This window comes from Oryzias latipes, chromosome 2 (genome assembly GCF_053564925.1).
Source record: "Oryzias latipes strain Hd-rR chromosome 2, Olatipes_Hd-rR_3.1".
NCBI lineage: Eukaryota > Metazoa > Chordata > Actinopteri > Beloniformes > Adrianichthyidae > Oryzias > Oryzias latipes.
The window spans coordinates 33,429,781-33,456,369 of NC_136238.1; the positions used below are offsets into that span (position 1 = coordinate 33,429,781).

The window sequence follows — 26,589 nt, forward strand, 5'->3', positions numbered from 1 at the left end:
TGGAAGCAGGCAAAGGCAACAACAGCAACACTTCTTCACCTGCACCTGTTGTTGTTTGTGTGTTGATCCACAAACACATGCTGTGAAGAGGAAGCTGCAGTGAAGGCAGCCATGTTGGAGCCTCACACATGTTCTCATTAGGATCAAATGAACCAGTGTGTTTGAGACTGAAAGAAAGACTGAAGGACAAAGAAATATGAAGATTCATTAAGGATCAAATCCAGACTTTATTCATGTCTTCAGACAAAAAAGCTGCAGACATTTTACAGACACAATTGAGGTTTTTCAACACTTTTCTGACCAGAAGATGCAGTTCTGAATACAGCCAGAAGGTGTCGCCCTTCTCATTTCTAATCCAAGTTCAAACTACAGACCTGACTGATTTGGTTTGGTTTTTGTTATTTTAGTCATCATGTATGAAGACATCAGACCTAGAATTACAGAAAAAAAACATAAAAAATGTTTCACAAACTTATTTTAATAAACTGAAAATGTATAATTTCTGTCTCTTGGAAGTCATTTGAAGTGAAGCTGTGAAAGTGACCACATTTGTTCAACAACCTCATAGCAACAAGAAACAAAGCAGATTTCTCTCCAAAGAAGTTTTTTTCCTCCGTTTTCCATCCAAACAAAGACAAACAGATGTTCTGTTTGGCAGAAAAGTGTTTCCACCCAGAGGAACCTGCAGCAGCTGCTGATCCATCAGAAGATTCTGGACCTGCAGAGACTTCCCACACAGCTGCCTCTGCCTCCAAAGAAGCTGCTGATATGCATGGAGAGAGAGAGAGCTCCAAGTCTCTGCAACCAAAGCAAAGAAGCAACCAGAGAACAGAAGCACAGAGCTGAAGCAAACATCCCAGAACGTTTGCTTTGGGAGTCCCACCTTCAGTTTGATCCGCTTCAAGACAAAGTCCCACATGAAAGAGATCAAAGTGAGCTAACCAAGCGCTTCATCCAAGAGAAGCAGATCCAAAGCACAAAGACTCCGTCTGGTTGCAGGAACTCTGGGAAAGAAGGAGCAGGAGGAACTCCTGCAGAGATTCCTGCAGGAGTTCCTCCAGCTTGGAAAGAAGTGCTGACTCAGCTGGAACATCAGCTAACATGTCAGCAGTCTGTGGCTGAGACCAAGTCAACAATCCTGCAGAGAGAGAGAGAGAGAGAGAGACAGAGAGAGAGAGAGCTGGAAGCTGCTGTCAGTGCAGAGAAAAGCAGGACAGCTGAAGCTCCCAGACTCTCAGCCCAACAGCTGAAGGAGTCCTCTGGACTCCAAGCTGATATGCTCCCAATCCAACAACATGTCCAGAAGGACAAAGACTCCTCCCTCCCTCCCTCCCACCTCCTGACTGACTGACTGACACCACAGAGCGAGGCAACAGTCCCATGGAGACCAGCTCTGATGGAGAACCATAAGAACCTGGAAGGAGAATGGCAGCAGTGAACGGCAGCAAGAACAGTCCTCCCTTTTGGGGGAGATCTCCTCACTCACAGAGACCCTCAACAAGAAGGAGGAGGAGGAGAAAATGATGCTTTCAAAGACCTTGATGGACACATTCAATCAGATCAAAGAGGAGATTAAAAACCTGCAGAAACCAAAAGCCAAGAAGAAATCTGGGATGCAGAGATTCTTTCAGTTTTTCCAAAGATCTGAAAGACAGAATTGATCCAAGCTGGATTGATTTTGGTCTTTGGGTTTTTCTACATTTGACAGAAACCAAAGTGGGAGGAGTCATCTTTATGAGGTCCATCAGAATCCATCAGAATTTTTTATGGTCTTATAATCTTCATACGCCGTCATTAAAATCTCAGACTCCGTCTCACTGAAGTGTAGCGCCTTCTCTCTTTTTTTCTCGTTTCCATGGTGACTCAGGAAATCGGCGATCCATTGAGAATATCTTGGATCTTCCCTCAACGTTGGAGTCTGGTCCTGCATTTGGGTCATCCTGATATACCGTATATATTTTTCTAATGGCGTCTTGGCGAAAACTCGCAGTTAACATTAGTTCCGTCTCGGCGCAAAGTTAATACATTGGGGGGAACAAAAACAAAAAAATGTATAAAATTTAAAAACCAAAACGGTACAAAGGTGAACCGAACCGAAAGTGCCATACCGAAACGTTCTGGTACAACTACGTGTACTGTTACACCCCTATTACTTGACCTAACAAAGTATATACTGCAGTCATTACTTTTGTTTAAATGTTTATTCAATGTTCACTGATCACATTAAAAGTGTTCAAGTTTGCTGTATTTTTTAATGACAAGGTTCATGGCATTAAAAAGGCCATCAACTCCACAACACATATAACTATCCAACGGCCACCTACTCACTCTAAGCTGACTCACTTTGTACCTGTCACTGACCCAACTGTCCAAGAGACCATCACCCGTCTGAGCTCGTCTACATGCTGCCTTGATGTGTTACCCACTAGATTTCTAAAGTCTCTCCTGAACAGTGTGTTGCCACCAATTACTCAAATAGTTAACATGTCTCTTCAATCTGGAATATTTCCAGAGGCCTTAAAAACTGCAGTCATTAAACCTCTCCTGAAGAAGAGCGGTCTTGATCCCACTGTACCGAATAATTACAGACCTATCTCTAATCTGCCATTTTTAGGAAAAGTCCTTGAAAAAGTTGTCTACCAACAGCTCCCTGAATTTCTCTTATTAAACAATTCATTTGATGTTTGCCAGTCAGGCTTTAGACCCCATCATAGCACAGAAACTGCTCTTATCAAGGTAACCAACGACATCCGCCTGAACACTGATGATGGCAAAGTCTCTGTCTTAATCCTGCTAGACCTGAGTGCTGCCTTTGATCTTGTTGATTATGGGATCCTTTTACACAGACTCCAAGACTGGGTTGGCATCTCTGGATCTGCCCTAAATTGGCTCAAGTCTTATCTAGAAGACAGGAAATACTTTGTTGAAATTGGGAGTTGCTTGTCAGACTACATGGCCTTGACTTGTGGTGTGCCCCAGGGATCGATCCTGGGACCCCTTCTGTTCAACCTCTACATGCTGCCACTAGGGCAGTTAATACGAAGTAATAACATATCTTATCACAACTATGCAGATGATACTCAGATCTATGTGTCACTGACAGCAGGTGAATATGGGCCGGTGGATTCACTCAGCCACTGCCTCCAACAGATCAGTGCGTGGATGCAGAACAACTTTCTCCAGCTAAACTCAGACAAGACCGAAGTTATTGTTTTTGGCCCACAGAAACAAAGAGAAAGTGTCAGCAGCTACCTTCATTCTCTGTCTCTTAAACCCTCAAATCAAGTCAGAAATCTAGGGGTAATCATGGACTCTGACCTGAACTTTAACAGCCATATCAAGTCAGTAACATCAGCGGCATTTTACCATCTGAAAAACATTGCCAAAATCAAAAACATTATATCAAAGCCAGACTTGGAGATACTTATCCATGCATTTGTCTCCAGTATGTTAGACTACTGTAACGGCCTGCTCACCGGCCTCTCCAAACGAGCTGTAAAACAGCTTCAGTGCATCCAGAATGCTGCTGCTCGAGTCCTGACCAGAACCAGGAAGTATGATCACATTAGTCCTGTGCTCAGGTCTCTGCACTGGCTCCCTGTACCTGAAAGAATAGACTTCAAAGCAGCTCTGCTTGTGTACAAGTCTCTCCATGACCAAAGTACATCTCTGACATGTTAGTGCCATATGAACCATCTCGTACTCTGAGGACCTCAGGGACCGGCCTCCTGTTGATACCCAGAGTCAGAACTAAACAAGGGGAATCAGCGTTTCAATATTCTGCAGCTAAAATCTGGAGCAGCCTCCCTGAAGTCGTAAGACAGGCCTCTTCTGTGTTCATGTTCAAATCTAGACTTAAAACATTTCTGTTTAGCCGTGTATATGACTGAAAGGTCCTATCTGCACTTTTCTTTCCTTTCCTTCCTTTATTTTTAAATCAATTTTCTAATTTTATCTTTTCTTTTGAAGAAAATTTTACGTTGATTATGTCTATGATGTATTGTGATTTTAATGCATTTTTCTGTTTTGTAAAGCACCTTGAATTACTTTGTGTACGAATTGTGCTATACAAATAAACTTGCCTTGCCTTGCCTAAAATTAAAGATGTATAAAAAACATTTCAACCATAATGAAGACATTCAAGAATTAGCTCTAATGACTCAAAACAAACAACTCATTTCTATTTGCAGGTACATCTAAAACAATTCATTTTATAAAAAGGTTGTACATATTTTGTCAGCAGTAAAACTTTTTTTCTAATATCATTACACAAATATTCAAATGTATTGATCCATTACTTTTTTTGCTTTTTATGTAGAGAAAATGAAAACCTAAAAAAACTAATAGAAAGTAGAAATATCATATTATTGCAATACATTTGTAGAAAACTTCATTTCTTCACATTAAATACTCACTTGTGCCTCCCTCTAATGAAGTTACTTCATCAATATGGTATGGAGGCCATCAAATTTTTCCCTCCTGTAAAATAATGTCTTTGACTGTGGTGCAGAGGTTGAAGTGTCGACCTCTTATCAGAAAAGTTTAGAATTTAGAATTTACACTAACTCCTTTATTACATTTTTTGTAAAGAGAAAGTCTTGTGAGTTCTCATGTGTGTCTGAAGACTAGATCTGCAACTAAAACTTGAATCACATTCTTTACAAGAAAAAGGCTTTTCTCCTGTGTGAGTTCTCATGTGTCTTCTGAGATGAGATATTTGATTAAAACTTTTTTTACATTCTTCACAAGAAAAAGGCTTTTCTCCTGTGTGAGTTCTCATGTGTGTTTTGAGACTATGTATTCGACTAAAACTTTTTTTACATTCTTTACAAGAAAAAGGCTTTTCTCCTGTGTGAATTCTCATGTGTTGTTTGAGAGTAGATATTTGACTAAAACTTTTTTTACATTCTTTACAAGAAAAAGGCTTTTCTCCTGTGTGAATTCTCATGTGTGTTTTGAGACTAGATCTGCGACTAAAACTTTTCTCACATCCTGTACAAGAAAATCTCTTATCTTTTGCATGGATTCTTGTGTGAATTTTGAACAGAGATTTGTTACAAAAGCTTTTACCACATTCTTTACAGATATAACACCTTTCATCAGACCCAGTTTCCATGTAGTCAGACGGGTTAGTAATTATTCTTGAGTTTTTACCAGACTTGATAGAGGAAAGTTTCTCTTCTTTTTGAGATTGTTTGTGTTTCTTACCAAGATTTGTCTTCTTGGGATTTTTTTTAACATCAGAGTCACACTGACCTGCTGACATGTGAGAGCTGTCCACACTTTGGACATGACTACTGTCTCTTCTCTTCCTCTGATCTCTGTTCTGTGGGTCTGTCTCTTCATCTGTAGTTGATGATGATTCTGTCTCTCTATCTGTACTTGATGTTGATTCTTCATGTTGGTTTCCTTCTTCATCCTGACTATCAGTTACATTAAAGCTCTGCTGATTGTTTAGATCTGCTTCACTGTTCCCATCTTCCTCATAAGTAGGAATCTCCATCAAGGTATCAGTCTCCTGCTTCAGATCAAGCTGATCTTCATCCTGACTGATGCAGAGTTCCCCTGGTTCCTCTTTCATCTGTGGAGGTTCTGGTTCCTCCTGCTCCTCTTTGGTGTGTGGAGGTTCTGGTTCCTCCTGTTCCTCTTTGGTCTGTGGACGTTCCGGTTCTTCCTGTTCCACTCTGAAGTTCCTCTGCTGGATGCAGAGATCTTCCTCTTCAGTCATCAAACACTGGGGGAGTTCTGCAGAAACACAAGTAGAGGCCATTTTATATGTTATAGTGACTGTATGCTAGGGGTGTAACGGTACACGTAGTTGGACCGAACCGTTTCGGTACGGCACTTTCGGTTCGGTTCACGTTCGTACCGTTTTGGTTTTTCGGTTTGTTTATTTTTTCCCTGCAAGTGTATCAACTTTGCGTTGAGGTGGAATTAATGCTACTCGCGGTATTCCGCCGAGACTCTCACAGGTTTCTGCAATCGCTTGCCTTTTGGGGGGGGGGGGGGGGGGGGGGGGGGGTCGCGTGCAGTAAGACTGTGTGTGAGCGCGCGTTCAGTTTGTGTAGCTCAGTTATGGAGAACGGCAATAAGTCCACACGGGGAGGAGAACCCCGGAGGAAGATCCGCCTTCCACGGTCAGAAACGTCATTGCACTTCAGCTTCAACAGCTATCAGGTGATGGAGGTGACAGTGCGCATGTCCACAGGATCAGCATTCCTGTGTGGGGAATGCTCTGTTGTGTTGACATCGTTACTCAAAGATAGTGTATGCCACAGAATAGATCTGTTAATGCTCTTAAAACGGCATGACCCGACTGGAACAAAAAAATAAATGTGCACTTAATTTTTCAGGCCAGTGTTAATCATCCAAATTTTTTTGTTCCGGAATATTCTGCTAATAAAGTTACATTCACATGTCTGTTATTGTATTTATTTTATTTAGAAATCATCTCCAGGACCGAGGTCTAGGGTCCCATCAATCGGGGTCAGAAACTTGTCTGTGGTGGTGTTGGTGGGTGTGTTTATGTGTGTGTGTTAGCCTGGAGGTGATTCTGGCAGTGTGGATGGTAAAACTGTGTCAACATGGATGAGCTTGAAGATTTGATGCGAGAACTTGTAAAATAGAATGTGGCAAACCAAAAGTCTGCGTCTGTGTGTAAAAATCCTCTGCTGTAAAGTTTGACAAATAAAATCCCAACTGATTAATTACCATTTGCATGTGTTCATTTAGAGCGGTGGTCGGCAACCCGTGGCTCAGGAGATGCAGTTTCTTTAGGAGGAAAAACAAGACACAAATATTTTTACGGTTTTCCAGTGCTGTAAAAATGAGTAGAATAAATATTGTAACGTCCAACAGATACGTCACTTGCAGCGGGAGAAACGGGAACCAAGCTGTCAATTAGTTGAACTGTCAATCAACTGGCTGCACTGGAGAACTGTCCGTGTCCCGTACACCGCATGATTCGGAACAGTCTCAGGAGAGGAGGAGGCAGAAGGAGAAGCTGAAAGCACAGTCTTCTTTCCGGCATAACGAGCCCACTTATTTCGAACACACACCACATTGAACATTGCACATGTGTCATCAACCTCTCCCCCTCCCACACTTATGGTGCAACATAAAGAAACAACATAACAGGAAGAATAAACTAAGATGGAACAACAAAACTGCCATATGAGAAGAAATGTGGGCAAACAGAAATACTCCTGCTGATCCCTAATTAGATCAGGACACCCCATCCCACAATCCCCTGCTGCTAACAGACCTAAAATACACATGACCGCCACTACAATATTAAATTTCAACATTTCTGTCAACGAAGATTTGCGACATAGCCTGCAACACACGTTTCTACCAGCAGGGCTTTTTTTTTACTTTTAGCCGACCGCTAGGCAGGTGGCTGATGTAAATGAACCACCGTCAGTTCTGTGCATTGCTTGATGAAGTTGAAAGCGAATATTCTGATCTCCTGCTACACAACACAGTCCAGTGGCTGTCCAGGGGTGAGGTTTTGCGTCACTTTGTCGTCTGTTTAGAACACGTGAAAATATTCCTGAAAAGCAAAGACCTGAACTACCCGCAACTGGAAGATGCTGAGTGGCTGGAAAAGCTGCACGTTTTGGTGGATCACATGACTTTGACAAGCAACCAAAACCAGCCGAATGAAAATCTGCAGGCACCGCAAATGCTTGAAGCTGTTCTGTCATTCGAGCGAAGCTGACTGTCTTTGCAGAAATGTACAGCAAAAGAAGAGAAGACGATGCTGCTGTGTTTACACCCTTACACTGACTTGCTTGGCATTTGCTGTATTCATTTGATTTTATATATTTTACCTTTTCAAAAGGCTGTTCTTTTCTCTTTTATAAACGCAGGTTGCGTTTTATTGCACTCTGTTTAATTCCCAGAGGGGGCTCGTCCTGCACGTTCCATTTTATTGTTTTTTGTTCGAATCCTCAAAATAAAAATGACATCAAAAATCGGATTTCTTAATTACATTTCTTTAATTTTATCAAAGCAATGAAACATAATTTATTGATATTGTAATTTAGTTAAACTTGCACAACAGAGCAGTCATGTGACGCGTCGTTCTCCCAGAATGCACTGCAGGGCAAATAAACATTTAATCGTTAATGTTCATTATGTATTTGAAACAACTTAGTCATTTTAATAGTAGGATAATAAAGCTAATATAGATGCATATTGCATGTGTTGCCTTCATTATAAGACTTAAATAGGGCTTTTCATATTTTGCAGCTCTAGACATATTTGGGTTTTGTTTTTTTTGTCCAATTTGGCTCTTTCAACATTTTGGGTTGCCGACCCCTGTCCTAGAGTTCCAATCTCAAATCAGTGATTTCAACTGCTTGAATCTGCTGCTGTGAATCACAGCACGCTAAAACTGAGTGAACTACAAATACATTTCAAAATTAAAAAGATGTTTCTTTCCTCTGACTTTTAATGAGAAGTGATCTCTTGAGGTGTAAATGGAGACACGGCAGAGAGACGGCTGCCAAGAGACCGTTGTCAACGAAGTGCAATATCCGAGGAAAGACCATTCTGTAAAAATAAATCATCTCTCAAAAACAAATGAATTTCTACATTTATATGGTAATGAAGACTCGTCAGCATATTCATGCTACAATCAATACTTTGTGAGAAAGTCAATACTCATTTGATTGTTTATATTTGATCATAATAAAGATGCTCAATATCTCTAAAGATACTGAAGCTATTTTCACCAAACTTTCTGTACTGACTAATCATGACCCTGTTGTCCTACTACAACAAAGATAACTGTATGTCAATTAATTACTTTTTTCTTCAAATATGGATCATGATTGGTCCAAAATTCTTAATAGCTGTAAAAGATACCGCAGCTAACAACGTAATGTTCTGATATAATCTATTTTGTCAATAGCCGCAGATCCATGGGCAAAATATCTTGATGGGATCAACGGTCGGATTTAAATTCAACCGTGTACATGGGCCCAGAAAAACTTTTTCCGATTAGAACAAACGTTCACATGGTCACACTTTTGGTCAGAATAAATCATTTGGGCATGCGCAGTAGTGTTGAAAATACCAGAAGAGGAAATGAGTCCCGGTGTAAACAATCTTCTAAACGTCCTTTATTATTGTTATGGTTATAATGAAGCACCTGTTAGATCATCATTTTATTTTTAATCCGTGTGTTCAGTAATTTTTTTGTAGTGGAACAGAGTCGGAAGAAGTCAGAGTTATGAGTGGGCTAACATGCGCTAACAACATTAGCCTTGTTTAAAAAACATAAAATCCATGTGGTAAATCCTGCAATCTGCCTCTTGGCTTCACGTAAATATGTGGGAATAACAGCAGCCTGTCCTCGAACACAGAGCTATCACTCCGGCTGCTCTGCTCAGAGACACAGTTTGGTGGCGCAGAGCAGCCGGTCGGTTCCATATGTGCTCCAAAGCTGGAGCACCGCACCGTCTATGCATGACGTAAACCACAGCAGTAGTGACACAGGATCCAAATGAACTGTTTACATGCAACACGATCAGATCAACAATCAGCATAACCAACCTATTACCATAACCTATTTGGAACGGGAAGTAGCTGCTGTCGTACATTACACAAGTAATGTACGTTGTGTAAAATGTTAAAGTTTGATTGAAAAGAAGTGGCAGCATTTATATAGGTGGGTAGTAACAGCACTGAGTGAATGGACCCCTTATGACCCCATAGGGGGGAAAAAAGTCATTGTGAGAAGAAATGATCATTTTCTTTTCCAAGTCTAAAAATACAAACGGACGACAGATCAAGTGCTTCTTTTCTTTTTAGAGCTGCCACAGAGAGTTTGGATGATTACACAGACACTGTGACGTCATACATTCAGTTTTGTGAGGACTAGGGTTGTGCCGATGGACGATATCATCGTCCATCGTGATGGGTGACTGACATCCCGATGGAGAGACCACCATCGTGATGCCACGCCCCCGCCACGTTGCGCGTCGACACCATAAGCCGCGGTTACATGTACAAAATATCTTGATGGGATCAATGGTCGGATTAGAATCCAACCGTGTAGATGGGCCCAGAAAAATGTTTTCAGAATATAAAAACGTTCACTAAGGTCACAATTTCGGTCGGAATAAATCATTCGCACATGCGCAGTTTGAAAACCGGAAGGGGATACAACTTCCGCCGAGCGGCTTTTTTTCCAAACTTTATTGAATGTAACAATTCAATACAAAACCATAACAGCACCGAGCGGCTATATACATTGACATGTCAGCTCGGTAAAATACGAGACGATCTTCTAAACTGCTTTTAATAATGTTACGGTTATTATGAAACACCTGTTCGCTCATCATTTGAATTTTAATCCGTGTGGAGTGGTCAGTGCTTTTTCTGAACGGAGCCAGGATTAGCAGTATGCTAACACGGGCTAACAACATTAGCTTTGGGTGGCGCTGCATGTAAACGTGTAAGAATAACATCAGCCTTTATTTAGTCGGGACACGACTGGAAACACAAATCCACGTGATTGTTTGAATGTTTTCTAAGGACTGAGCGACATTTCTGCTTTGAAGCTCAAACCGCTGTGTGTGCTGACGATCCGAGCTGTGCTCAGACACACGTTTAGACCCGGTTCTGAGTTTGATAGCTTGTACCCCTAGAGCTGCGGGACGGATCGCAGTCTTAAATCTCCCACACATACCGCTCATGTAGCCCCCCCCCCCCCCCCCCCCCCTTCCCATCAAACACAAAGCTTTAAGTCCGCGCTCCGCCGTTCCACTTCACTAATTAATAAGTGCAGGAGCGACTACACTTCTTTTCTATCTTGCTTGTTACTTTTTCTGTTAAAGTCACTTCCCTCAGTTTATACTGTATCATCGCGGATTAACCATTAGTTGGGAATAAAATGAAAAAAACAAAATAACGAATAGCAGTTATATAAGAACGAAAAATGTAAAAATACCCCCCCCCCCCGACGATGTCATCGTCCATCCCGATGGTTGACAGCAAACATCGTCAACGGCCAAATTAGGGGACATCGCCCAACCCTAGTGAGGACAGCATCATCCCAATAAAAACCAGGGTTACTTATAACAATGATAAACCCTGGTTCACACCCAGATTGAGACAGCTGAGGAAGGAGAAAGAAGCAGCCTACAGAGCAAAAGACAAAGAGAGCTATAAGGCTGCTAAGTACCAGTTCTCAAAAGAGGTGGAACAGGCAAGAACTCGGTACAATAAACGCCTGGAAGACCAATTCTCTGTCAACGACGTCACCTCTGTTTGGAGAGGGCTCAGGCAAATCACGAACTACAAGCCCAGAGCCCAACATGCTGCTGACGACCTTCAACTGCCTGAGAGGCTTAACACCTTTTATGCCAGGTTTGAAGTCCCACACCCCTCCTCCACCGCCCTCACAGAACAGGTTTCCTCAGCAACTTTGGAGCCACATTCCTCCCCCACCACTATCACTGCGGACAGTATGAGCCCCCCGGACAACCTCTCCCCCACCACTGTCCTCTCAGTGACAGAAGAGGAGATGCTCAAGCTTTTTCCGGAAGCAAAACTCACGGAAGGCTCCTGGCCCGGATGGCATCTCCCCTGCTACCCTGAGCAGGTGAACTGGTAGTGGTCTGCACAGACATCTTCAACACCTCCCTGGAGTCCTGCCACGTCTTGGCCTGCTTCAAACTGTCCACCATCGTCCCCATCCCCAAGAAGCCCTGCATAACTGGCCTCAATGACTACAGGCCTGTGGCACTCACGTCTGTAGTCATGAAGTCATTCGAGCGTCTGGTCCTCCCTCACCTCAAGCATAGGAACTCCACAGGGCTGTGTACTTTCCCCTCTGCTCTTCTCCCTGTATACTAACTGCTGCACCTCCAGCCATGACTCTGTTAAACTGATCAAGTTTGCAGATGACACCACCCTCATCGGGCTCATCTCTAATGATGATGAGTCTGCCTACAGGAGGGAGGTGGACCGGCTGGGGTCGTGGTGCCGCATCAACAACCTGGAGCTGAACACCAAGAAGATAGTGGACTTCAGGAAAGTCACAGCCCCCTCATCCCCTCTCACTCTGACAGACTCTACCATCACCATAGTGGACTCTGTCTGTTTCCTTGGCACCACCATCACGCAGGACCTCAAGTGAGAGCCTTCCATCAGCTCCCTGCTCAAAAAGGCCCAGCAGAGAATGAACTTCCTGCGGCAGTTGAAGAAGGCCCGGCTGCCGGCCCAGATGATGGTGCAGTTCTACATGACCATCATAGAAGAGTCCATCCTCACCTCCTCTATCACTGTGTGGTACGCTGGAGCCACAAACAGGGACATTAACAGGCTACAGCGTATTGTGCGCTCAGCAGAGAAGGTGATCGGCTGCAGCCTCCCATCTGTCCAGGAACTATATGTCTCCAGAACCCGGGGACGTGCAGGCCGGATAGCTGCCGCCCCTTCTCACCCTGGACATGACCTACTGGAACTACTCCCTTCAGACAGGAGGCTAAGGTCCATCAGGACCAGAACCTCCAGACACAAGAACAGTTTCTTTCCCTCTGCAGTCAGACTCTTGAACACCCTTTAACATCTCCCCCCCTTAAACTACACTTCAATCACTAGTCAGTCACCAGCCCACTACCTGCACCTTGATCATCCTCAGTTTGCACTGTTTTTGGCACAATCCCCTTTCAAATCAAATTTTCAGTCTTGTCTTGACTTATTTTATTTTATGTAATTTTTGTTTTGATTTGAAATAAACAATTGAATTGAATTGATTTGAAGATGAAGCTGCACTGGAGGAAGAATCAGTCCAGAAAAGATGGAGAACAATTCTGACACTAAGCAGTTTTTCACTGATGTGTTCCAGTTTGAATCTTTTCTGTCTGCAGATCCATGAGCAGGACCCTGTCTTTGGGTTTTAGCTTGAAATGTAGTTTTGGAAATAGAATCTGTCTGAATGTCTGGAATTGGAGACATGGAGACATCAAAGAGGTTTAGATGGGATTTTGGGTTTGACAGAGAAATCTGCTGAAAAGAACTGAACTACAAACTTAGAACCACAGACGACAAAACAGATTATACTTTTTTATCTGCTAACAATTTTCTCTTTGATCTGTTAAGGTTTCCTGTTTGTCGTTAGCTGGAGGGACTAACTAAGATCATCTGATTTGAAGAATGTTGTGGGCTGCACTGAACAACAATATCTTTTGTCTTTTCAACTGGAAGGGACAGAAGAGACTCTTCCAGGACACGCTGTTGATGGACTGCATTTTTGGAGAGCTTGAAGCTCAAGATAGAACCGTTGTTGAAGTGAACATACCGATAGTGTGGAGATGAAGATCAGAGTCACACTGACCTGCTGACATGTGAGAGCTGTCCACACTTTGGACATGACTTTTGTCCCTCCTCTTCCTCTGATCTCTGTTCTGTGGGTCTGTCTCTTCATCTGTAGTTGATGTTGATTCTTCATGTTGGTTTCCTTCTTCATCCTGACTATTAGTTACATTAAAGCTCTGCTGATTGTTTAGATCTGCTTCAATGTTGTCATTGTCCTCATAAGTAGGAATCTCCATCAAGGTATCAGTCTCCTGCTTCAGATCAAGATGATCTTCATCCTGACTGATGCAGAGTTCCCCTGGTTCCTCTTTAATCTGTGGAGGTTCTGGTTCCTCCTGTTGCTCTTTAATCTGTAGAGGTTCTGGTTCCTCCTGTTCCACTCTGAAGTTCCTCTGCTGGTTGCATTGATCTTCCTCTTCAGTCATCCAATGCTGGGGGAGGACTGCAGGGAACACAAACACAACAAGGAGAATTTTATTCGTTTACAGGGCTTTTGGATAGAGCTGTGATGGTGTGGGATTTTTTATCACCACAGTGATGAACCAGCAGGGGGCGCAGTGTCACGGTTAACCGCAGGCCCCCCTCAAAAGAAAACAAAATCCCCTGGTGCCCGCTTTACACATGAATACAATTAAAACAAAGTATCTTTTATTAACAGATAACAGTAACTACTAACTATCTACATAATGAACTAACTATATAGGTGTTGTAGAATGACTATGCGTGTGTGTGTGTCCGTGCGCTGCTGGTCTAAGACCTGGGGCCTGTTGCACAAAAGTAGAATTAAGACATCCGGGATTAATGACTTAGCTGAGCCAATGAATCCAAAACATGTGCGTCCAGGCTTAATTGGTTGCACAAAGACCAAGCCAGAATGAGCAGACATGGATTCATCAAGCCAGGTGTAACCAATCCTGGATAGCTGCGCGCTCACGGCTCACTCAAATAGACCCCGCCACAGATCACAGATTCACTGATTTACCATGGCAACTAGAGCCGCGTACCTTTCCCCATCGGAAGCACAAATCCTCATGGAGGCATAAGAGGAGGTAAAAGATATAATTAAGAAGATAGGCAACACCGCCACAGTGATAAAGCACACTCAAAATCTTTTTAAATTAAATTACCAGCAAATTAATTTTATGAAAATATAACTTGTCATTTCAAACAGAAAATGTTATGTTTGTGAATCTTACGTGAATGAATCATGTCGATCATACATAAAAATAATCCATTTAAAAGTTACTAATTTCAATCATGTTGATCCAACATGATACCGTTAAATTGGATACATTAGTAATCGCAAGGAATTGTGGGATTCCATTTTCTTTGTCTATCTGGGCAGATTTGGAACTAAGTGTGAGTTTTTGTCCATGGGGTTTATTGTCTAGCTGTTTTACTCTGTTTTAACTAGTGATTTAAACTGTTATGTTTATTTATTTTTCTGCACCATGAGTTAGAGTGTTGGAGAGAATGATGACCAAACCCCTTGTGCGGTACAATATTTAAGTTACTATGCTTAAGGAAGAAATCGTGGTATTGGAACTCCTGTCTTGTGGTGTGGGACTTTGCTGCGTATTTCATGTCTTTGATGTGAAAGTTATAGGCTGTAACTTTCGAAAACATTATCAATGTCAGATATATAAATAAAATAAAAAGCAAAAAATTAAGTTATATCAACATAAATTGTGTTGGGTAGTCATACAAATTTCAGTTGAATAAACTTAAATTAATGAGGTGTGACCAATTGAAGTGATTCAACTAAGTTGGATCAACTTTTATCTTTTGAGAGTGACCAACAATATTAATTTAAAGTTGGGTCCAACTGCAGTATTTAGATTGAATCAACTTAAATTTATTAGTTTGAACCTAAGTACATTAAGTAGGACCAATATGATTCGTTTTTGTTCAAGTAACGCTATCTAATCATGTGGAAATCATTTCCATAATTTTTTTATGTTCATTCAAAGTGAACGTTTTTTGAGTGTAGTTGACCTGCTTTGTTTTGTCCTTATTCAATAAAGGAACATAATGTTACACATTGTGTTTTTATATTCATATTGAATGTGTATTTGTTTATGTGACAGAGTTCTAGGGCCCCACTGAGGAAAAAGGATAAAGTCATAAATTTATGAGGCTGGTTCTTTCTGCAGAAAAGCAACATATTCTTTTTACAGTTTTGATAGTTATGACAATGTGATACAATTTCACGAAATGCCCCACATCTGTCATTTTAGCAACTGTCCTCCTTTAAAACAACTGGTTACAATATTATGACTTGTCTTTGTTTCCCTCTGTGGCCCTAATATTCTATCATTTTATATATAGCCTTACAGTCTATGGGAAACTGTAAATTATTTAATGATAGCAACATCATCTAAAACTCATTATTTATCCAAAATGATTGAAATTAATGATCACGAACGTTTAAATAATGACAGTGGGTCTAGTTATATGTGATGATATGTGATGATGGCGGCGCGAACACATCGCGAGGCTCAGCGTCTCTCCAGTTTTTGCAATTTTGCAGTATTATTCCTGCTCATCTCGGGTCTGTTCGTACTGAACAGCTTTGCTTTAAAATCATACACCCGACACAAGCTTTTGGATATCGGTGAGGACTTTACCAGCAGTTTTATCACCAATCTTCGACTCATCCCTGAGATCGCTAGAACAACCGAGGCTTCGCACTCTACCCGGCCGGGCGGAAGTGCTCGCAGGCGGCGTCGGGATCGTAAACAAAGGCGGGGGAAGCGCGGAGGCGTAAGAGCCAAGCTAAAGCTAACACCGTTCCGGCTCTCTTTACCCAGCATCTTCCTCGCTAATGTGCGGTCACTGGTGAACAAAATGGATGAGTTACGACTCCGCATCACCCACAGTAAGAGACTCATGGACTGCAATGTCATGGTTTTCACAGAAACATGGCTACACAACGACGTACCCAACAATGCTATTGAGCTAGCAGGACGCTACATGCTCCGGGCAGATAGAACGGCAGATGACTCCGGCAAGACAAGAGGTGGTGGATTCTGCATTTATGTCAACAAAGCTTGGTGTACGAACACTGTCATTGTTGGAAGACACTGCTCAGCTAACCTAGAGTTTCTCATGGTTAAATGTAGACCTTTTTATCTGCCACAAGAGTTCACTTCCACCATAATAACCGCAGTCTATATCTCACCGGATGCTAATGCCAAGCTTGCTTTGAACGAACTTCATGCAGCCATTAGCAAACAACAGACTGCTCACCCAGAGGCTGCTTTTATTGTCGCGGGTGATTTTAATCACTGCAAATTAAAAACAGTACTCCCCAAATTTCACCAGCATGTTTCCTGCCACACCAGAGGAGACAAAACTCTGGACCATGTTTATACAAATATCAATGGAGCTTACATCGCGAGCCCCCTCCCCCACCTCGGACAGTCTGATCACCTTTCTTTGTTTCTCACCCCTAAGTATTCACCCCTCATCAACCGTGTGAAGCCATCAGTGAAGACCATCAAAGTGTGGCCAACTGGAGCAGACACTTTACTTCAAGACAGGTTTCAACACACTGACTGGAGCATGTTTGCTTCACAGGCTGCCTGTGGCTCTCACACGGACATTGATATCTACACCTCCTCTGTACTGGATCACATCAACTCCACCATTGACAGTGAAACAACAGAAAAACAGATAACAACATACCCTAATCAGAAGCCATGGATGAACAAGGAGGTTCGACTCCTGCTGAAAGACTGCAACGCTGCTTTCAGGTCAGATGACGGTCAGACCTACAGTAAAACCTGAAAAGGGCATCAAAAAGGCCAAGTACTGCTACAAGCTGAAGGTAGAGGAACACTTTTCCAACTCTGACCCCCGACGCATGTGGCAGGGCATCCAGATCATCAGTGACTACAAGTCAAGCAACTCCACACCAACAGTCACGGACGTCTCCTTCCTTAACGAGCTAAATGACTTTTGTGCTCGCTTCAATAGCGACAGCAAGGAGACGGCCACCAAAATCTCACCCTCAGCAGACCACCAACCCCTTAAACTCACCCCCTCAGATGTCCAAACTGCACTGAGCCGGATCAACGCACGCAAGGCTGCTGGCCCGGATGGCATTCCTGGACGTGTGCTTGGGGCATGTGCAGAGCAGCTTGCAGGGGTCTTCACAGACATTTTCAACCTGTCCCTCTCCCAGGCAACTGTGCCAACATGTTTTAAGTCCACATCCATTGTGCCAGTACCGAAACACTCCTCCCCTACGTGCCTGAATGACTATCGCCCCGTGGCACTCACACCCATCATTATGAAGTGCTTCGAGCGACTGGTCCTAGCACACCTCAAAGACTGCCTCCCACCCACACTGGACCCACACCAATTTGCCTACCGCAGAAATAGAAGCACAGAGGATGCAGTATGCACAGTGCTGCACTCTGCACTCACACACCTGGACAATAACAACACATATGTTAGGATGTTGTTTGTTAAATTCAGCTCAGCATTTAACACCGTCATTCCCTCCAAGCTGACCACTAAACTTGGAGACCTGGAAATCAACACCTCCCTCTGCAACTGGATTATGGACTTTCTGACCAACAGGCCTCAGCATGTTCGGTCAGGTCACACCCACTCCACCACCATCACACTTAATACTGGCGTACCACAGGGCTGTGTGCTGAGCCCATTCCTCTACTCCCTTTACACCCACGACTGCAAGCCCGTGCATGGATCCAACTCCATCATTAAGTTTGCAGATGACACCACGGTGATTGGCCTCATCAGTGACAACGATGAGACTGCCTACAGGGAAGAGGTACAGCACCTGGCCACATGGTGCGCTGACAATAACCTGCTCCTTAACACCGACAAGACCAAGGAGCTCATTGTGGACTTCAGGAAGAAGAATTGAAGCACTCATGACCCCATCCACATTAACGGGATGGTTGTTGAACGTGTTTCCAGCTTCAAGTTCCTGGGAACCACCATCTCGGAGGAACTGTCCTTGGCCACAAACACCTCCAGCCTGGTCAAGAAGGCTCACCGCCTTTTCTTCCTCAGGACACTGAAGAAGAACCAGTTGTCTTCATCCATCCTGGTGAACTTCTACCGGTGTGCGATCGAGAGCATCCTAACGAGTTGCATCTCAGTCTGGTATGGGAACTGCTCAGTGGCTGACCGCAAGGCACTGCAGAGGGTGGTGAAAACTGCGCAGCGCATCACAGGGACACCACTTCCTGCTCTTGAGGACATCCAGAAGAAACGCTGTCTACGTCGAGCTCGCAGCATTCTCAAGGACTCCTCTCACCCTGACCACAGACTTTTTAATCTCCTCCCCTCCGGGAGGCGTTTCAGGAGCCTCCGGACAAGGACCACAAGATTCAGGAACAGCTTTTTCCCTAAAGCTGTCTCCTTGCTGAACTCTTCCCTCTGACACCCCTAAAACACCCCCCATACCACCATAGACCCCCCCCCCCCCTCTTCAACACTCTGAATTATTTATCTATTCACAGCAAGCAAAAACAGTAACTTGTTATTACTTGCACTACTGTCTGTTCAACCGGGAACACTGTATAATCCATATGCACATTGTAATATTTTCCATGCACTTTACTGTCCATTGCAATACTGTAAATTATATTCATAGTTCTGCCTATAGTGTTCATACACTCTTACATGGCCCATCTGAATAGTTTGTTCATAGTACACCTATCTGTATATCGTGCTTATAGTATTAATATCTGTAAATTATGTCCATAATATTTACCTGTATAGTTATTGTACATACTATAGACCTTTATTCTGTACTTACTGCTTATTGCACTTCTGGTTAGATGCTAACTGCATTTCGTTGCCTTGTACCTACATGTGCAGTGACAATAAAGTTGAATCTAATCTAATCTAATCTAATAACAATGTACAGTGAGCAGTGAAATAACTATTGGTTTCCATTTGTGGCGACTGCTGACTGACATTAGGGATGAGATTAAATAGATCCTGGAATTTAGCCTGGTCTGGAGGAGGCTAGCTCCACAGAATAAATCTCCATGGTAATTTATACCATAACATATCCTCCTGCCCCCTATCCAGCTTTAGTGCAACCGGATTGGGGATCAATTGAGCCAGGATCACCAAGATATCCTGGCTTAATCCCTTATCCTACTTTTGTGCAACAGGCCCCAGGTCTAAACCACACCACACTGCACCAGGGTCAGCTGCACAGTCCAGTGTGGGCACCTCCACAGCAGGGCCTCAGCCAAGGCTATAAATGCATAAATTGAGAACCAAAAGCTATAATTTGCCACCAAAAGCTATAACCCAAAGTACAATCATATTTCTCAGTTGGCGATTTGTTTTCTGGCCATTCTGAAATCCTGTTTTTGAGTTGCAGTTTATTTTGAAATCGTCTTTTTGAGTTGCACCTTTATATTTTGCGGTTTTGATTCTAAAACCTTTTTACATGAAAAAACAGCGACATGTCAGTCAAGGGGAGGAGAGGCGGGACAGCCCCGACATCCAGAAGCTCATTGGCTACCGAATAACACAGAGTCTTACGTCAACATACCACTTTCAAAGGGTTAGTCTCTCATGTTTTTCAAATATTTTGCTATACTAAATGATCAAACGTGTACTTTATGGAGGACACCAGCACAGTCAGATGAGGAGCTCCACCAGTAGCTGCTAGTGAAAAAAGATGTTAGAAATTAAGATGTTGCTTGACAAACTATCACCATTGTTCTCCTGTGTTAGCATGCTAGGTAGCTCAATGCTAGCAGGGTTTTCAGCTCTTTTCATGACTTTAATGCAGGGGTGTCCAAACCGCGGCCCGCGGGTCTGTTTTTATTGGCCAGCAGCAAATTTTGAAAATATAATTGAATATGGCCCGCACATGCACTTGAGCTCAACTCTGTTGCACTTTTTAGTTTCAACACTAGATGGAGTCGTTCACAGAAAGGTGTTTCTCCACCAAACAAAATTAAGCAAAGAAGAATATTTACCACGAGTCACCAGAAATGGCAGCACCGAAGAAACGCAAGATACCAAGTGAGTGTGGAAGATTTCAAACACGGTGGGAAAATGAATATTTCTTTAAGGAAATCAACGGAAAGTGTGTCTGTTTGATTTACACTGACGATGTTGCCGTGATGAATGAGTAAAATGTCCGTCGGCACTATGAGACCAAGCATCAGAGCAGCTACGCTTCGTACACAGGTGCCGGTGTTTTTACATGTCGAAAGGTTTTAGAATCAAAACTGCAAAAAAATAAAAGCGCAACTCAAAAAGAGGATTTCAAAATAAAACTGTAACTCAAAAACAGGATTTCAGAATGTCGAGAAAACAAATTGGGAACTGAGACACATGATTGTGCTTTGTGTTATAGCTTTTGGTTGCAAATCATAGCATTTTGATTCTCAGATTTAGGGTTTTGATGCTTGGTTTTACCGTTTAGATGCACAATTCTTTAGGCGCTGAATTGACACCATACGCAACATTGCGCAGCACAAAATAGTTCCCAAACAAAACGTAATGAATTCCATTGAACCCTAATAGTGTGTGTTCATGTTTGGTGTTACGGAGTGAAAGAAAACAGTAATAAACCCCCCCCCCAAACACAAAATCCTCTGGCGGGAGGCCGTGTCAACGCACGCAGCTGGTAGTGGAAATAAATACAATGGAAATCAATAATTAGAACTCAGTAAATTTTTCGTATTTCCTCACAAGACAGAAACTTCTGTTGAATGAGGTTGTGTGCTGCTGAAACTGTATGTGTGTGAGTAGAGGGAGCACGCCACGTGCAGCGCAGAGGCAGAGAGAGCCTGGGCAGCTCAAAAGGTCAGGTGAAGGAGAACAAGTCTAAACACAGGACTAGCAGAAAAAGTAAATTATCAGCAAAGATGAATGTGTTAAAATAAATATATACGCAGAGGTGGGTAGTTATGCATTACATTTACTTAAGTAACTTTCTGGTGAATTGTACTTGTGAGAGTAAGGCATGGCAATTTCATTTGTAAAGCACAATTAGTACACAAAGTAAAACAGGAAAATGATTGGTTTATCTCCCGGGGAGTTAGACCACGGTCAAGTGAGCCGACATCTGTGGAAGTGCGGTCTCGCTAGCCGTCACTGACTTTTAGCATGCATCCTAGTTTACGGTATACATGCTCAGTGAGCTGAAATGATGGGATGAAGCGCTAATATCATCCATGTCACTGTTACCCATCATCAAATAACATGGACTGTGCTCTGAAATAAAAGAGTTATTTCATATATTGTTATTTGATGTACAAATGTATTCATTTAGATTTACATGTCTGTTCATTCCATAATAAACTACCAGAAATAACATGTTTTGTCTGAAATATAATCAGACAGATTCTACAAGTGAGATTTAACATTGAAATATTGATAATCATGAACATCAATACCAACCATAATCCAGTAAAAGTTTAGCGTCACCTTTGAAAAAAGTAGCATTTTGTAAGGTTTACATAATACACTCTGTCTGTGAATGAGGAGGCCTGAATTGACCTCTGACAACATGCCTAAGATTCCCCCTGAGACCAAAGCGTTGATTATCAAGAGGCTGAAGACCAGATCCACTGCTGAGGTGGCTGACACCTTCAATGTGTCTCAGCGTCAAGTACAAAGAATAAAAATATTTGAAGAGACTGGAGATGTTTTTGACAAGCCCAGGTCCGGCAGACCCCGCAAGACAACTGCTTGGGAGGACCGTTTGTTGGTTGGAAAATCCAAGGCCAGCCCCTTTTCCACTGCAGCAGAGCTCCACCAGGTCTTGTCACCTCAAGTCCCTGTGTCAACCAGAACAGTTTGTAGAATTCTGTCTCCAAATGGCCTCCATGGTGGAATCAGTGCCCAGAAACCAGCACTAAACAAAAGGCAATTGAACAAACGTGTGGCATTTGCCAAGGCCCACAGCCTGCTAAAAGGATGGACGCTGGAAAAGTGGCAGAAGGTGGATTTCTCAGATGAGTCTTCAGTTGAATTACATCACAGGAGACCAACTGGAGCCCGCATGGACCCAAGATTCACCCAGAAAACAGTTATGTTTGGTGGTGGAAAAACCATGGTCTGGGGTTACATCCAGTATGGGGGTGTGCGAAACATTTGCAAGGTGGAAGGCAATATCAATAGCCTAGAATATCAAGAAGTATTAGCTACCTCTTCCATTCCTAACCATAAAAGGGGTCAAATTCTGCAGCAGGATGGCGCTCCATCTCATACTTCCATCTCTACATCAAAAATTTCCGGTTCCGGGTTATACAGCAGGACGCGTGGCGTGCCTCTCTGCGAATACAACTATCTTCAAATTACTTAAAAAGTTGATTTTTCTCCAAAAAAGAGAGCTGACCATGCCCCCGAAGAAACCCCAGGAATATGAAGATCTCAAAAAGTCTCTTGACATTATTCAAGAAACGCTGAAAAGTTTTATGGATCAAGTGTCGGCTAAGCTAACACCACTCTGGGATATGATGGAAGAGTTCTGAAGATTTCGGGCTCAAAACGAGCAGCGAGAAAACCGGGTCGAGATTCTGGAGAAAAGACTGGACGATGTGGAACAGCAAGTAAGGATGAATAATGTCATTCTCACTGGATTACCGATCAAGCCTCGAGCGAAGCTGAATGCAGCTGGAGCTAGCACTGCTAATGCTAGCGCTAGCGTAGCTAGCAGTTCTAATACGGAGATTGGTGCAGCGACGCTGGAACAGCAAATACATTCATTTCTCACATCTAAAGGGATTTCCCTGGATCTCAATACCATCGAGACCTGCCACCTGCTCCCCAGGAGAAAGGAGACGGATAAACCAGCGATCCTCATCAGGTTTGTGAATCTCAAACACAAGCTAGCTCTGATGAATCAACGCAAAAATCTCAGAGGATCTGCTGTTTATCTGAACGACCATCTGACCAGAAGGAATGCTGAAATTTCAAAACATGCACGGCTTCTCAGGAAGCGTAAGCAGATTGAGAACACTTGGGTTAAAGGCTGCAGGATTTACGTCACACCGCTCAGTCCAGAGGACCGGGCCAAGGTTCTGGTCGTGAACACCATGAAGGACTTTGAGAAGTGCTTGATTACGGTTGTCTGAAACAACGTGGAGTAATAAATCAAAGAGCCAAATAATTTCAAGAAATATGACACCTGGAATCATCACTTTCTCTGTATGTCTGACGTCACCTGAATAACAGCAGAGTTCTGACCTGCAGACAACTTGACCTCAACTTTCACCGCAGCTGATATCAGCTGAAGAAGGATATGGACCTGAATCTAATGTCTGCAGACATAACATGGAAGAAAACTATAAACTGTTTAAACCAAGAAAATCGGCTGTTATCAGTAAAAGAAGAAATGCCAACCTTGGACAATTCGACAGTTTAGGGACCCTTTTTATTTTTCCCCTACAGCATTACTTTATTATATAAAAAAAAAAAAAAAAAAAAATACAAAAAAAAATATAAAAAGAGTAAAACAAATGATTAATCACTTTTGAAAATTGTTAAATTGATTGACTTTTGATGATATTACTTCACTAGCTCCTAAAATTGATAAATTGATTCAAAAATCTTTCTTAATGTAGCATAACTTTGCACATGTTTTTAACTTTTGATACTTGATGAAATTTTGCTATGAAAATTCCTGAAACAGTGTTGTGTCTATTTTACTGATATAGTATTATGTTTTAAAGCATATGAATGACTTTTAAAAGTAACATAATTTGCATATATTTCAGATGCTGCATTTGCCATGTTGATTTCTAAAATAGTTATTTTTGACGTAGTACTTAAGTAATTCATCTTTGGCATGTGCTTTATTGATACCTTATGATTCTTAATTCTGTCTGATAAAACCTGGGAACCGGATATTGATAAATCATGTAATAAAATGGTTATAGTATAACGGGGTGGGATTATATAAGTTCGCTTCCTTCCACTCCCTTTCAAGCAATATTTATTAATTATGTCTAATTATCCTAAGTTTGATTAGATACTGTATGAATGTATAACTGATGATTATATTGTTTTTGTGTATTATTTCTATTTTGATTGCTTGAAATAAACCATTTCAAATCAAAAAAATCAAAAGTTTCTCAAGGCGAAGAAGATCAAGGTGCTCCAGGACTGGCCAGCCTAGTCACCAGACATGAACATCATTGAGCATGTCTGGGGTAGAATGAAAGAGGAAGCATGGAAGACCAAACCAAAGAATCTTGATGAACTCTGGGAGGCATGGAAGACTGCTGTCTTTGCTATTCTTGGGGGCCTATATTGCTATATTTTGGGGGCCTGCCAAAACATTATGGAGAAGGAGTGTCTTATTGGAACATGTTTGTTGAAGATATTGCATTGAAGGAAGTTTGACTAATTCGTAATCTGTTATAAATTCTTGATCATCTATAGAGTAAAAAGTTCATTTTAAGATTATCCACATAATGTACCAAGCTAAAACTTTTATTCAAATTAGATTTAGATTAAACATTGATACACTCTGTAGTAGTGATGCAACATTATGACTTTTTAGAACCAATCCGGATACCGATAGTCTACTGATATTTTAAAATACTTCTCAAATGCCCAGAAACTTTCCTTTTTTTTCTTTGAATGAGTACTAACGCTTAAAATGGATTTTTAGGGCAGTTTATAATTTTTTTTTTAATCACAACTTCTGAGTCAAATTTACAAGAACAAAGCCATAGATTAACGAGGAAAAAACACCAAAGTTTTCCGTTTATTGGAGCCTAGCTTAAAGATGAAATATGTGGATCCTTTTGTGAAGCTTTAATTCCAGATAGGTTTGAAAAACAAAAAATTTCAGAACCTTTTGGCGACTCAAAATCAAATTATTGTCAGTGTTGGTAAAGCAGAGTTTCATATGTAAAATAAGGAGCTCAAAGACACATTTGGGTGTAGAGGACCGCAGCTTTATTTTCTTTCATTCACATACCCAGATATCCCTTTGTCACCTGACGTCATTAGCTGCTCTGTATGCTCACCTCCACTTTAATTTCTTAAGTTTACGAGTTTTTTTTCTCGTAAATCTACAACTAGCTTGTGAGATTGTGGTGTTAAAGCTTGACCTTTCACCCTCTTTGTGACACTTCTGTTGAAGACGTTTTGCAAACAGCGAGTGAGTAGTTGGTCTCAGACACGGTAAAATAAGCCCACATGTTGCAGACGGAGGTCTTTAGCGCAGGCACTGAGAGATGTCAAATACCATTTTCTTTATCATTTTAGTTCAGTGACAGAATAATCAATGTTGAAGTAGAAAATGAAAAAGCATTTTGGTGGATTGTTTTTTCATTATAATTATGAGTCAAAGAATGCAGCTTCATTTTGAAAATGAAAAAGCATTTCTGGTTTTGACTTTTATTTTTAATTATGCTACAGATTCGCTTCCATAGAAAGCGACAACAGGTTAAGCTTTAAGTCATCTCTCAATTTAATCAGGGAATTTTTTTCTTATTGGAATCATCAGCAGGACGTTGTTCTGTCCAATATCTGCCTACAATTATCTTATTATCTGATGCTAGCATGCTGTCAACTACTCTGTAGTTTTTTTTGCTGCAAAATTCCACTGAAACAGTGATCCATCTATTCTGACATTGTCCTGAAGTTAAAGAAGATTTATGCTAAATGACTCATTGCTGAAATTTCTTGCACATTTTGGCCAAATGTCATATTGTCGCGTGCGTGTGTTGTTCAATTGTGTTCTTCTCTGTTTCTCTGATGAAGGTCACATACCTATGTGGTGGAGCTGCAGCTGTGGTTTCCAGATGACATCCAGCAGTCTGCGCTGACGACAGAGCTCCTGCTCGTACTGGACGATGGTTCCTTCACAGAGTCTGCAGATTTCTTCAGCAGCAGCAGCTAGTCGCTCGCTGATCAACTCTCTCAGAGACTGAAGGGAAGACATGGTTCCTGCTCCGATCTTCAGCTCCAACTCCCACAAACACCTTCTTTACGCTGCTTTTTCACTCGAAGCTGACAGTTCGTATCCTCCTTTCGGTCCAAAAACGTCACGAACGTCCGGACAAAACCGCCGCCGGTCTCTGAACAAAAGTTAGCTACAAGCTGCTAGCACCGCACGCTGCTGTTTACTTCCGGGTCACGCCGATGACTTCATTCTGAAAAAAGCCTTTTACATTTCGATAATCCGAATATTTTTTTTTTTTTTTTACGAAAATAATTTGCAACATTTTAAGTCACGAAATATATTTTAATAAAAATATCTAAAAAAAAACAAAAATGTTTTTG

At 42.0% G+C, this 26,589-nt stretch overlaps 2 protein-coding genes across 3 annotated transcripts in view; one reads left to right on the top strand and one right to left on the bottom strand.

The window, feature by feature from the left end:
- The window catches only part of LOC144986974 (uncharacterized), a 239,984-nt gene that overhangs the window by 113,600 nt on the left and 99,795 nt on the right, over nt 1-26,589 (top strand). The window lies entirely within an intron of this gene.
- Nucleotides 208-26,443, bottom strand: LOC144987958 (uncharacterized). Of its 2 annotated transcripts, XM_078937856.1 has the most exons (4): nt 26,077-26,443; nt 13,352-13,774; nt 6,712-6,771; nt 208-5,745 (listed from the first exon to the last, which is right to left on the bottom strand). In XM_078937856.1, the coding sequence occupies exons 1-3, from the start codon at nt 26,246-26,248 to the stop codon at nt 6,725-6,727; spliced, it is 642 nt and encodes a 213-aa protein (XP_078793982.1). In that variant the 5' UTR covers nt 26,249-26,443; the 3' UTR covers nt 208-5,745; nt 6,712-6,724. The 2 variants fall into 2 exon arrangements, 1 of the variants encoding a protein (XP_078793982.1); XR_013651650.1 differs by lacking the exon at nt 6,712-6,771 and having other exon boundaries at nt 26,077-26,204.